Here is a 12652-nt window from a genome sequence, read left to right on the forward strand (position 1 = left end):
TGCCCACTCACCCTCCCTCCACCAGAGCCAAATGGCCAAAGGCTGTTCTGTGCTACTGGAGAATCAGGTTAGTTTTGTGCCCCAGTCCAGCTGTGTCAATCTGAAACATTAAAACATGTCCCCACCACTGGCCAGTTGCTACTGTCCCTATCTGCTGTATGCCCCCACTGCATGTTGCCCCTCCCCTAGGACCCTTCAGGGCCGCTGAAGGGATGGCACCTGGCCCAGCAGGTCTTCTCCAGCACTCAGCTCCCAATGCTGTGAATGGGGTCCATGCTGATTATATCATCAGTTCTGCTCCCTGAGGTGGGCAGAAAGCTCTGCCCTCAACTCTGAGGGACCCTCCTGTGTCCTATGCATCTTGATGTGTCCTGCAGACACCTCTGGTCCCCGGATCCTGGCTTTCCTGCACCCCCCTGCCCTGAGTGAGGCTGCCCTGGCCGCTGACCCCCGTCGGTTCTGTAGCCCTGACCTCCGTCGCCTCTTGGCACCAATCCTGGATGGGACTTCAGTAGCCGCTACCCCCAGCGCACCCCCAGCCACACGGCGCCCCCAAAGTCCTCTTCTGGTAAGCATTCCCTCCACTTCAGCCCTCAGGATCCAGGCTTTTGGGTTTTTGGCTTGAACCTTGCTATTCTCTGAGCGTCAGTTTCTTCCTCTGTGGAGTGGAAAGGTTGGGGATGAGATGGAGTTGGGGTTCCTTCAAGATCTAGATTCCAGATTCTTTCAACTGTTATCTGGATCAAAATGTAGGATGTTTGGGACTGGCAAGGGTAACCCCTCATGGCTTATGACTAAGCATCTGAATTTTGTTTTTTTAATTTTTACTTTGTGGCCGCACCACACAGCATGTGGGATCTTAGTTCCCTGACCAGGGATCGAACCTGCACCCCCTGTAGCGGAAGCACGGAGTCTTAACCACTGCACTGCTAGGGAAGTCCTGGGTTCTCTGAATTTTGACCTCACAGAGACAAGAATGCCTGATGTTTTAGATTACTCAAGCCTGAATTCAAACCCTGATTCTGCCACGTAGAGCTGTGTAACCCAGGAAAAGTGGGGCCTTGGTTTCCTCACCTGTAAAATTAGGATAGTAGCACGTAGGCACCTCATTGGTTATGGCAAGGGTCCAGTGATATCATTCATGACAAGCACTTGGTAAAGACTTCAATAGACCATAATGGTTACTGTTTTTACTTAAGAGTCCAGAAAGCTGACCTTTGACTCAGGGGTCCATATTATCTAGTCTTAACTTTACTTATCCCCAACTTCATGACCCCCCAAAATATCTTCTCTCCACCAGAGAAACAGACGGTGACCTTTGACCTCACCTTTACCCTTGGGACAACTGGACTCTGCATTGTCTCCCCCAGACTCCAAGACCTTTAACCCGTCAGGGCCTGAGTATCTTGGCCTCAGACTTCGGTCTTTTGAACCTCTGATGTGTGCTCTGCCAGTCTACACCCAGGCACTCAGACTTGCACACCCAGGTTCAGAAACTCACATTTGCTATTTGACTCGCTTGGTGTCCCAGCTGTCTGACAACTGACGACCCTCACTTCTAACCCGAGCTCAAATGTTTAGACTGCCTTACTGCCAACATCTCCCAGGCCCAAGATTTCCTTGAGTCTCTACTCTCTGTCCCCACAGGCTGATCTCCCAGATGAACTACTTGTGGATGTGGAGAATGCACACACAGTCCTGGCCTCTGGGAAGGACCTGCAGGCAGTGGAAACAGATCTAGATATCGCTCAGGTAAGGGCGAGCATGGAAGGAATGGTCTTTACCTCTGGGTTCTGGGTGACATATCTAAGCTTTAGAGAAGGATGGTGGAGTGGTTAAGGGGATGAATGGATGAATAGATAGACGGGTCACTGAATTCACTAGGTGAGTGATAGTAGCGAGATGGATGGGTAATGCTTAGGTATCCAGATAGATGGATGAATGGGTCACTGGATAGACAGACTGTTGGATGGATGATAGATGGAAAGTGTTTGGATGACTGACGGTCTGGAGAGATAAATGACAGTGGCCTGATGTATCAGCTATCTATCACTGTGTAACAAATTACCCCAAAACTCAGTACCTTAAACATTTATTATGTCGCACAGTTTCTGAGAATTAGAAATCGGGAAGCAGCTTAGCCAGATGGTTTCATCTGAGTCTTTCTTGAGGTTGAAGTCAAGTTCTCAATCAGGGCCACAGTCACCTGGGGCTAGAGGATCCACTTCCAAATTCATGCACATGGTTGCTGGCAGGCTGCAGTCCATCATAGCTTTGGCTGGAGGTCTCAGTTCCTCACCACGTGGGCCTGCACAGAGGCTGCCTAGGCATCCTCACAGCACGGCAGCTGGCCTCCCCCAAGGCAAGTAATCCGAGAGAGAGAGAGAGAGAGAGAACCCAAGACAGAAGATTCGGTCGTTTATATCCTAATCTCAGAAGTGACATCCCACCACTTCTGCTGTATTGTATTGGTCAGACAGACCAACGGTGGCACAGTATGGAAGGCAGGCACAAACAAGTGGGAATGCCAGAAGGCAGTGATCCTTGGGACCCCCAGTGATTCATGTCTCTCCCTCAAACAAGGTACACTCACCCCTCCCAAGGCCCCCCAAAGTCTCTTCCCATTACAACTTCAAGTCCAGAATCTCATCACCTCAGTCAGGTCTGGGTGTGGCTGAGCACCTTAAATACAGTTCCTCTCAATCTGCTGGCCTCTGAACTAAAGAGACAAGTTGTCTGCCATCTACATTCCCAATACCCAGTGATGGGACAGGCATAGAATAACTGCCAAAATATTCCTATTCAAAAAAATGGGGGGAACAACACGTGGATCACTGATCCATAGCAGCTTTGAAATCCATTTGGGCAAATGTCAAAAGTCGCTTGTCATGTCGGCAGAAACCAACACAATATTGTAAAGCAATTATCCTTCAATTAAAACAAACAAACAAACAGTTCCTTGATCAGAACTCATCCCTAGTATTTCCCAGTAGTTTTTCTACACGGTTCTTGGCTCTACCCTCTGGGCTCTTCATAATTCAGTCATCCTTCCTTTTTCAGAAAAAGGTAGCATGTGTTTGCAGCTGAGTGGCCTTTGTAACCTGCTTTCTCCTTAGAGAGTTTTGATGGTCCAGAGGTCCCTTTTCATTTTATACCATCTCTTTCCCTTTCAGTCCAAGCTGCTGGTGCTTCTGTTTATGTGTCTTTGGAGTTCACTCCACTAGACAAAAGCCATACCCACTTCTCCACTTAAGGCTTCTGTTGAGATGGCTGAGTGACAGAGGTCTGAAGTTTAATAGAAGCTCTAAGGTTTGGTTGAGAAGACCTATGAGGTACATCCTTAAACTCGAGAGTACCTTTTCTCAGACTGAGGGTATTCTAGAGACCACCTTTTGTCTTTCCAAGGTCTTTGTTGTTGTTGTTCAGTTGCTAAGTTGTGTCTGACTCTTTGTGATCCCATGGACTGCAGTACGCCAGGCTTCCTATTTCCTATTTCCTATTTGTTCAAACTCATGTCCATTGAATCGGTGATGCCATCCAACCATTTCATCCTCTGTCGTCCCCTTCTCCTGCCTTCAATCTTTCCCAGCATCAGGGTCTTTTCCAATAAGTCAGCTCTTCGCATCGGGTGGCCAAAGTATTGGAGCTTCAGCATCTGTCCTTCCAGTGGATATTCAGGGTTGATGTCTTTTAGGATTGACTGGACACGGTAGCTGGGGACTAAACTAGGGCCTAAATACCAAGAGGTGAGGATCCTTGGGGGCCATCTTGGCAACTGGCTACCAGAGTCCTTCTGCCCATTTTACAGATGAGGAAACTGAGGCTCAGACCCTTGATGGCAGGCACACAACTCAGAAGTGGAGGAGCTGGGACTCCAGCTCAGGTCCACCTAAGGCCAAAGCTCATGCTCTTAACTCCCTCCTGCCCTCTGCAGGACGTCGATGCTCTGGATTTGGAGATGCTGGCCCCCTACATCTCCATGGATGATGATTTTCAGCTCAACTCCAGCGAGCAGCTACCCAGGGCCTACCACAGACCTCCAGGGGCTGTCCCCCGGCCCCGTGCTCGGAGCTTCCACGGCATGTCGCCCCCAACCCCTGAGACCTCCCTGCTGCCCCGCTGGGGGAGTGACCCCCGGCTGAGTTGCTCCAGCCCTTCCAGAGGGGACCCCTCAGCATCCTCCCCCATGGTTGGGGCTCGGAAGAGGTGAGCTGCAGTCGAGCGGGGATAGGAAGGAAGAGGAGGGAATTCACTGGCAGCCCAGTGGTTAGGATCTGTGCTTTCACTGCCGAGGGCGTGGGTTCAATCCCTGGTCGGGGAACTAAGATAAAAGGGAGGTGGAGAGAAGGTCCCTGACCCCATCTTTCTCCTGCCCACTACTTTCAGCCTCATGCCTCCTCGTTCCTCCCACCCTGACCTCTGCTCCAGCCAGGCCCTCGGTGTCCCCAGCACTTGCCTGTTTGTTTCAATCTTTATGTCTTTGTCTGGGCTGTGCCCTCCTTCTGGAGTTCCTGCCACTGTTCTTATTGTTTATTCAAATCCCACCAGCCAACCTCTCCTTTAGGACATATTTCTGGCCTAGTGAGTTTTTGTCACAGTGAAGAGGACACTGCCATGGTGTCAGAGAAACTGTCCAGAACCAAATTTCCTAACACCTCTGAGAATCTGTTGAAAGCCACGCACTCTTCCTAAGAAACTTGACACATACATATATCGACACACAATTTCGCATATAATTTCAAGAGGATCCGTGTCCCCCTTTCAAAGATGTTAGATCATTATTTTTCTTTAACAATTCTAATTATTTTGGGCTGTGCTGGGTCTTCGTTGCTGCATGGGCTTTTCTCTAGTTGCAGGGAGCAGGGGCTACTCTTCATTGAGGTGCTTGGTCTCCTCACTGGGGTGGCCTCTCTTATTGTGGAGCCTGGACTCTAGGCATTTGGGCTTCAGTCGTTGCCGCTCCCGAGCCCTGGAGTGCAGGCTCAATAGCTGTGGTGCACAGGCTTAGCTACACTGCAGCATGTGGGATCTTCCCAGACCAGGGATCGAACCCGTGTCTCCTGCACTGACCGGCGGATTCTTAACCACTGAGCCACCACGGAAGCCCCCTAGATCCCTATTATTAATACTCAAGTTTCTGCTCTCCAAGTTGCAGGCATGAGCCCATTAGTCTCTAGGGTGGTCTCATAACTATCCTTACAAGGCTTTCATGGATACATCTCATTATTTTCCAAGGCTCTCAGCCTAGAGCTGGATACAGTGGGTACCTAACAAAGATTTGTGAAACAAGAGAGGGAGGAAATTAGTGAGTATAGTAGGTGGATGGATGGATAGGTAGATGAATGGAAGGTCAGATGGATGGAGGCTGTATAGGTATGTGGGTGAGTGATGGGTCATTGGCTAGATGAATGGGAAGATGTATTGATAGACAGACGAATGAATGGATTGGTGGGTGGATGAGTAAAGTAATAAACGGGTGCTTGGGGGAGTGAATGGATGCTCCTCACCTGCGCACACTGGGGCCCACACCTGCCCAGGTTTGCTGGGCCCTGAGATTCTTGCCTGTCTCCCTCCAGGGCTCTGGTCCCGAGCTCAGAAGACGAGGCAGAGAAGGTGGAGCTCCTGGGCATAAGACCCCCCAAACGATCCCCCAGCCCAGAACCCGAAAACTTCCTGTTGCCTCCCCTCAGCCTGGTATGTATGGGATTGCATGGTGTGGGATTCTCTGACCCTCAGAACCTAGCAGGCTTAAACCTATTGTTTTTAGAGATGGAAAAACAAGGAGGGCAGGGGCTGGCTGAAGGTCAAATGGATGGTCAGTCATCCAGTCAAGGGTAGGCCCTTGATCTGCTGGCTCAGGCAGTAAGTATGAAAGGGCTTTGCAAATAGATCTAAGTTGGTGGTAAGTGCTAAGAAGAAAAAAAATAAGCAGAGTAAGGGGAGAAACGACAAGGGTGAGTATCTGTAGGAAACCTCAGCTCCCATGGCAACCACTCCCCGCCCCCTGCCCCCTGGTAAATCTAGCACTGTCCTGGCCTTGGATTATTTGTGCAGCTTTAAGAGTACAGACACTAGAGTCAGACTGAGTTGGGTTCAAATCCCAGGTCTGTCACCTAGTAACTCTGATACCTTGGGTGTGTGGGTGAGGTCACCACCCTGAGCCTCAGTCTCCTCATCTGGAGAGTGGGGATAGTTACATTCCATAGGACTGGCATGAGATGCAATGAAATCAGGCCCTCAGCTGCTCCTTAGTGGGCTGTTGATAAATGGTCGTATAAAAACCAACCAAACAAAAGCCTGAATTCTCAGTCTGAACAGAGCTGTTTGAACATGAGGGTATATTATCAGGTTGATAATATCAACAGTTTCTTACTTATTTAGTGTCTACCACGTGCCAGACGCTGACTGCACTAAATGCCTAGTATGATTAAATTATTCAATCCCTATAGTCACTCTTGAATAGTAGTAATTATTTTACTTTTTTTTCTTTAAATTTATTTGTTTGTTTTTGGCCATGCCAGGCAGCTTGTGGGATCTGAGTTCCCTGACCGGGGACTAAACCTGGGCCCTCAGCAGTGAAGGCACACTGGACCACCACGGAATTCCCAAGTATTATTATTCACATTTACACTCAAGAGGTTAAGCAACTCTATCAGTCAGAGTCTGGACAGGACACAGAGAGCATGTTCAAATGGGGTATTAAGGAGAATTTAGTAACAGGACTGTTCGTAAAGGTGTGGGCAAGACCCTGGGATTAGCAACACCACCTCTAGCCTAAAGGCACAGGGCAAGGGGGTGGTGACCGGATCCTTGAGAGAGTAGGGTCCACCTGGTAAGAGCTGACACCTTCAGTGGAGGGACACAGCCAACCCATGAAGAGCCCGCAGGGAAGCAGCTAGAAGATCAGATATCCCTGGTCTTTCTCCTCCCGCCTGCTGGTATCTCCCATCATCGTGGGATGATATCACCATCTGCTGGTATCACTATCATCGTGAACCCCAAGGGAAAACACGGAGCAGCAAGGCTGCACCTAGATGGAGTCCATGGGAGCAGGTCAGCTTGCTGGGGCCCAGGAGAAGGGAAGAACAAGGCTCTGGAAGGAGCCGCAGAGCATGTCTGGGACAACCACTCACCCAAGGTCACAGAGCTGATAAGTGGCCACTGACCCCACGGTGCCCTTAAGCATTGCACCATCCTGCCTCCTTGGATATGGTGGTAATGACGGCGGCTTTGTCTTTGTCTCCTAGAGCTTCCTTCTGACAGGAGGACCAGCCCCAGGGAGCCGGCAGGATCCCAGCACCCACCTCCTGGAACTGAATGAGCCCCTGGGTGAGTAGCAACCTGGGTAGACGGGCCCTGGGTCCCTGTCTCCCGTGAGAGGTGCCTTAGATGGTTGAGAGAAGGTGGGGTGAACCTGAGGGTGGTGGAGGGCTGTCAGTGCCTGCCCATGACCTTACTGGAAACAGGCAGCCCCTCCTGCTTTCTCAGGGGTGGGGGGGGGGCACTGTGGGAGGAAAGAAGAGGCCCTGAGGGAGGCAGGGGCTGGCCAAACCTGCCCCCTGAGGTGGAAGTGGAGCCCAGGTCTCCCAAAGCCCTTGTTTGATTGCGCCTTGGTCATTCCCAGCTTGTGGCCCTGGGAGAAAGTTTCTGCTTCTGGAGTCCTGGTTTCCTGCCTCTGTTAGTGACAGTATGCTCAGTCGCTCAGTCGTGTCCGACTCTGCGACCCCCGGGACTGTAGCCTGCCAGGCTCCTCTGTCCATGGGATTAGAATACTGGAGTGGGTCACCATTTCCTCCTCCAGGGCATCTTCCGGACCCAGGGATCGAACCTACATCTCCTGCTTTGGCAGGCGGGTTCTTAACCAGTAGCACCATCTGGGAAGCGCCTCTGTGAGGGCCTATTGTAAGAGTTCACACTTTAAGGAGATGTTTTGAGGACTTGTAGAGATGCTGCCGAGACCGGTTTCATAAGAAACACTCAAAAAGCTCGCCCTTGTGGTGATGCTGGTTCCAGAGCCCCCCTGCAGTGCTGTGTCTGTGTGGCTCCCAGCATCATTGTCAACAGCCATGGCTCCCCTGAAACCTCTAGGCATCAGCCAGAGGGAGCTTTCTCAAGCATGACTCTGACCCTGGTCTTCCTCTGCTCAAAGTTCTTCCGTGGCTCCCTAGTGCCCTTCAGAAAGAGGCAGCCCCTCAGCTTGGACTCTAGTCTCCGTGGGGTCTGACCACTGCCTCATCTCAGACGACACTCTGCATCACATCCTCCATTTCAGCCACGGCCATGGTCCCTTGATTCATTCTTTTCCTTTATATGTGTAACGAATATTCACTGAACACACAGTAAATGCCAGGTACTGTCTGAGGAGCTGGAGACACACCTAGGAGTGAAACAGGCAGAACTCCCTGCTCTCACAGAGCTGACATTCTAGTGAGGGAGCTGGTCCAGAACAAAGAAACAAATACAGTAATGAAAAACAGTGCTACTGGGGAAAGCAGTGCATGCAGTGGGGAAAGGAGTTTGGCAGTGGGGGGGGGGGGGGTTGCCATTTTATTTTTTTTGGCTGCACCGAGCAGCATTCGGGATCTTAGTTTCCCAACAAGGGGTGGAACTCGTGTCCTCTGCACTGGAAGGCGGATTCTTAACCACTGGACCACCAGGGAAGTCCCAGCAGTCAGGCTTTTAACTGTCTGGAAGGGAAGACGGGTTGGGGTGATACCTCCCCATTGGTTTTCCTTCCATCTTCCCCCACAGGCCCGGGCCCCTCCCTGCTCTCTCTCTACCCGGACGAGGACACGGCCCAGCCCAGGAGCCACTTTCAGCTAGCAGCAGGCTTGGCCCAGGCCATCTGAGTCAGCTCCTCTTCTCCTCTCCTTTCTCCTCCCCAAGAAAGGATGTCAACCATACTCCAAGCCGGCAGCCAACGCACAGGATGGCGGTGCCCGGAGAAGGGTTCCCTCTCTCCTCTCGGTGACCCCCACCCGCCTCGGGCCTACCTCAGCCCCCACCCTTTTGCCCCCCACCATTGGGGGGCGCTCGGGGGTGGTCTCAGCTCAGTGACCTCTGGGAGGGGGTCCCTGGCCCCCTCCTGCTTCACTCAGGACTTCCTTTGAGGTTCTCAATCCTGGTTACCTCATCCTTTTCTTCAATTCTCTTGGCTTTATTTTCGGTAATTGGGGGGTGGGGGAAGTTGGGGTTCAGATCTGTATTTCTGGACTCTGGGGTGTATTGATAATCATATTCACGTTTCTTTCTATCCATCTTTCTCTCATTCTTATTTTTGATGTTTTCATGGTATGTTTTTAATTGCTACAAGTTGCCCGGGGTTTATAAGAATGTGGGACTCTGACCTCCCCCTCTCATCATAGGTGTCAGTGGGGAAGGGGGACCCCTGGGCCAGACCTAACTGCCTAACTGCCCCCTCCTCCATACCCCATAACTTCTCATTGAGCCTCCCAAGCAGCCACCTAGCTCTGTCCACACCTCCACTCTGAACTTCCAGCTGGTGCCTGACCTGGACACCAACTCCATCGCTGGTTTTTCTATCACAGGTGTAGCCTCCTGCCTCTGCTTCCAGACCATACAACCTCCAACCCTTTCTGGTTCTAGTCCATACTCAGCTTTTGACCCTCTGTGGTTCTAGACTGTGCCACTCCCAGCCTCCTCTGGTTCTAGACTGTACAACCGTCAACATTCTCTGGTTCTAGATGGTGTGCCGCCGTCCCCATCCATCTCTGGCTCCAGATTGCACGATGCCCAATGTGGTCTGCTTTAGCTCTCCCATCCTCCAAACCACTGGGATTCTAGATCTCACAGTCTTCAGCTTTTTCTCATTCTCGAGTTTACACTTTCCTACTCTTTCTTCTTCACAGTCTCCAAAGCTGTCTGGTTCTAAGGCTCACAACTTCCAACCCCCTCTGGCGCAGGACCACCGGAATCCTCTGCTTCCAGAACTAACTCTGCCTTCCTCTGGTTCTAGAGCTCTTCCCACACTTCTCCCTTGTTCCCAATGGCACATGCTCCCACTCCTGCTGATTCCAGCTCTTAAGACTAAAGATTTCCTCTGATGTTGGACCTCACAACCCCAAGCTCTCAATTGGTGCTAGTCTTCCTGACCTTTGATGCATTTCTTTCCAAATCCAAACTTTGTAACGTCTAGATCATTTTTGATTCATGATGCCCAGCTTTTTCCTTTTCAACTCCTAGACTTGCTTTTCCCATCCAAAGGAAGATATGAGTTTTATGTTTTGAGCTTATAATTAGTACTTTTTGAACTAGACACCACATTCCAGTTCTCCTTCACTCTAGTCCTCATGATCTCTACCACTTACTGGTTCTGGACTATACATAAACCTCTATGTCTTGCAATTTACAAGACTCTCTGATTTCAGATCTGATTATCTTGCTCTTCTCTGGTGCTAGAAACTGGCTTTAAATGTCTTCTGATTTCAGGCCTCATCCTAGAAATTCCCTTGGTACTAGACCTTACAATCTCCAATTCCTTCTTATTCCACATTTTATGACTCCAAATTACCCTCCACCTGGAACTCAGCCTTCAAACATCTTCTGATTACAGACCTTGCTTTATCAACTTTTCTGGTTCTAGACTTTACAGCTCTAAGCTTCTAGGGTTAAGCTCGCCCAAATCCCTCTGGTTCTAGAACTTGGTCTTCAGACTTTTTCAAATTCTAGTCTTTATTCTTTATCTCTGGTTCTAGATCTCACAGCCTCCCAACTGCCTCTGATTTCAGATCCACATTCTTGTGGTTCTAGAACTCAGCTGATTTTAGAATCTGGACCTTGCCCTGTAGATTCCTCTGGTTCCAAATCTTAAAACCCGTGACTGTTTGATTTCAGATCCCACCCTCCTAATTCTATTCTGGGCTTCCCACCCAACTCAACTTGCTCCAGTTACTACTCTCTGTCTTAAGTCTTTCCATTCCAGACCCTGACCCCCCAGGTCCTTGGGCTAATGGTCTTCCTGCTCAAGCCTCTCATATCTCAGTCTCATATCCCTAAAAATTCTCTGTCCCAGACCCCCTCCACTCCCCACCTTAGTCCCCCAGACATATATTTACCTTTACTTAACTCCAAGTACCTGGGGAATCCAGGGCTTCCTCACAGTCCAGACTTCCCCAGCCGCACAGGCTCACGCACAGCCCAATCGACATATCGCGGGGTGGGGAGGAGGCCCGGACTCCTCAGGACTCTGCCACCTCATGTCCCCGCCCCTCTCCAAACTTCTTTCTACGATGGTGCTCTTCTTGATCTCCCACAGGAGAAAGCCTCACTCTCTCCACCCAGTTCACTCCCTTTTTGGAAGGCACTTCTCATCATTTCGTCAAGAGATGGCCTGTCCAGATCGGTGCTATGTTGGAGGGGGAGAAGGATCTGACCCCTCTCTCCCTCAGGGGGTGACCTAGGCTGGGCTGGGGAGGGGGGAGGGGCCAGACCAGCCATGCTGGCTCTGAAACTCAATAATCTCTACACCTCCATAAAGATCTCGCCTTGGTAGGCACCGGAGCTCTGTGTGTTGACTCATCTCTAGGGTTGCTTCAGGGGGTGTGAGTGTACTGGGTGTCCATTTGTGACTCTGCGTGTGACACTGTGTTCCTACGTAGGTCTATGTAACATTGTGTGTCTGGTGATGTTTTCGTTCTGTGTGGGTCGCTGTGACATAATTCTGTGAACCTGTGTATGGGGAGGGTTGTAATTCCTCCTACGTGTATTAGTGTCTGGGCGAAATGATTCAGCCTTCTGTATCTTTCTCATTACTTTGGATTTCTGTGTTCCTGAGTGTAGGAGTCTTTGTGATTTTTTTTTTTGTACCTGTGTGTTGTCTGTGTGGTGTTTGTGATTCTGGCTGCACATATAGGAATGTTTGACACTACAGTTCTGTGTACTGGTGTTTATCTGTGTGACATGATTCTCTGTACTTGACTGTGCATGTGTGCATATCCATGAAAGAGAGATTGTATGTCTAGAGACTCATGCGTACATGGGTGTGCCTGACCTGCCATGTCACTGTCATAACTCCTCTCCTATGTTCCACAAAAGAATCTTTTCAAAGGAAGAAAACCACTTTTAAGCCTTGACACTTGCTGTGCCCTCTGCCTTTCTCCCTTCCCTCCCTCCTCACGTGGTTATCTCCTACTTCTACTTTAGATCTTCGTTCAGATATCCCCTCCTCCAAGAAGTCTTCCTTGCCTACTCCTGCTGGTTAAGGTCCTCCCGTAACTTCCTGAGAGCTGCCCACTACCCCCTATCCTGCCCCAACCATCAACTCCACGTACTCTGTCCCACTTTGAGCACTTATAATGGAAAGGATATAAAAAGTACTGTGTGTCAGGCCCCCTGTCACTTTACTTATATGACCTTATCAAACTCTCCTCTAATCCTATACAACATGCAGTTATCACCTCCATTTTGCAGAGGATGAAACTGAGGTTCAAAGAAGATGATCACCTGGCCAAGGTCACACAGCAGGAAAGGGCTGAGCTGTATTCTAATTCAGGATTCAGATCCATTACAGCATCCCTCTCTCTCAAAACAATGAAAAATCTAACCCACAGGGTAGGCTCTGAAGCATACCGAGAGAGTAGAGTAGGAATGAAAAGCACAGGAGTAAGGCGCGACAGGTTCATGTTCTGGCTCT

General features: G+C 50.1%; 1 protein-coding gene across 2 annotated transcripts in view; it reads left to right on the forward strand.

The window, feature by feature from the left end:
* The window catches only part of HIF3A (hypoxia inducible factor 3 subunit alpha), a 29330-nt gene extending 19550 nt beyond the window's left edge, over nucleotides 1-9780 (forward strand). The window contains exons 10-15 of one of the 2 annotated variants that reach the window (XM_065926355.1): nucleotides 378-568; nucleotides 1648-1752; nucleotides 3935-4206; nucleotides 5577-5694; nucleotides 7248-7329; nucleotides 8752-9780. In XM_065926355.1, the coding sequence (XP_065782427.1) occupies nucleotides 378-568; nucleotides 1648-1752; nucleotides 3935-4206; nucleotides 5577-5694; nucleotides 7248-7329; nucleotides 8752-8849 (866 nt within the window). In that variant the 3' untranslated portion in view covers nucleotides 8850-9780. The remainder of the gene's footprint in view (nucleotides 1-377; nucleotides 569-1647; nucleotides 1753-3934; nucleotides 4207-5576; nucleotides 5695-7247; nucleotides 7330-8751) is intronic. The other variant, XM_065926356.1, reaches the window with a different exon arrangement.
* The last annotated feature ends 2872 nt before the right edge of the window (nucleotides 9781-12652 follow it).

Source organism: Muntiacus reevesi, chromosome 2 (assembly GCF_963930625.1).
Source record: "Muntiacus reevesi chromosome 2, mMunRee1.1, whole genome shotgun sequence".
Classification (NCBI taxonomy): Eukaryota; Metazoa; Chordata; class Mammalia; order Artiodactyla; family Cervidae; genus Muntiacus; species Muntiacus reevesi.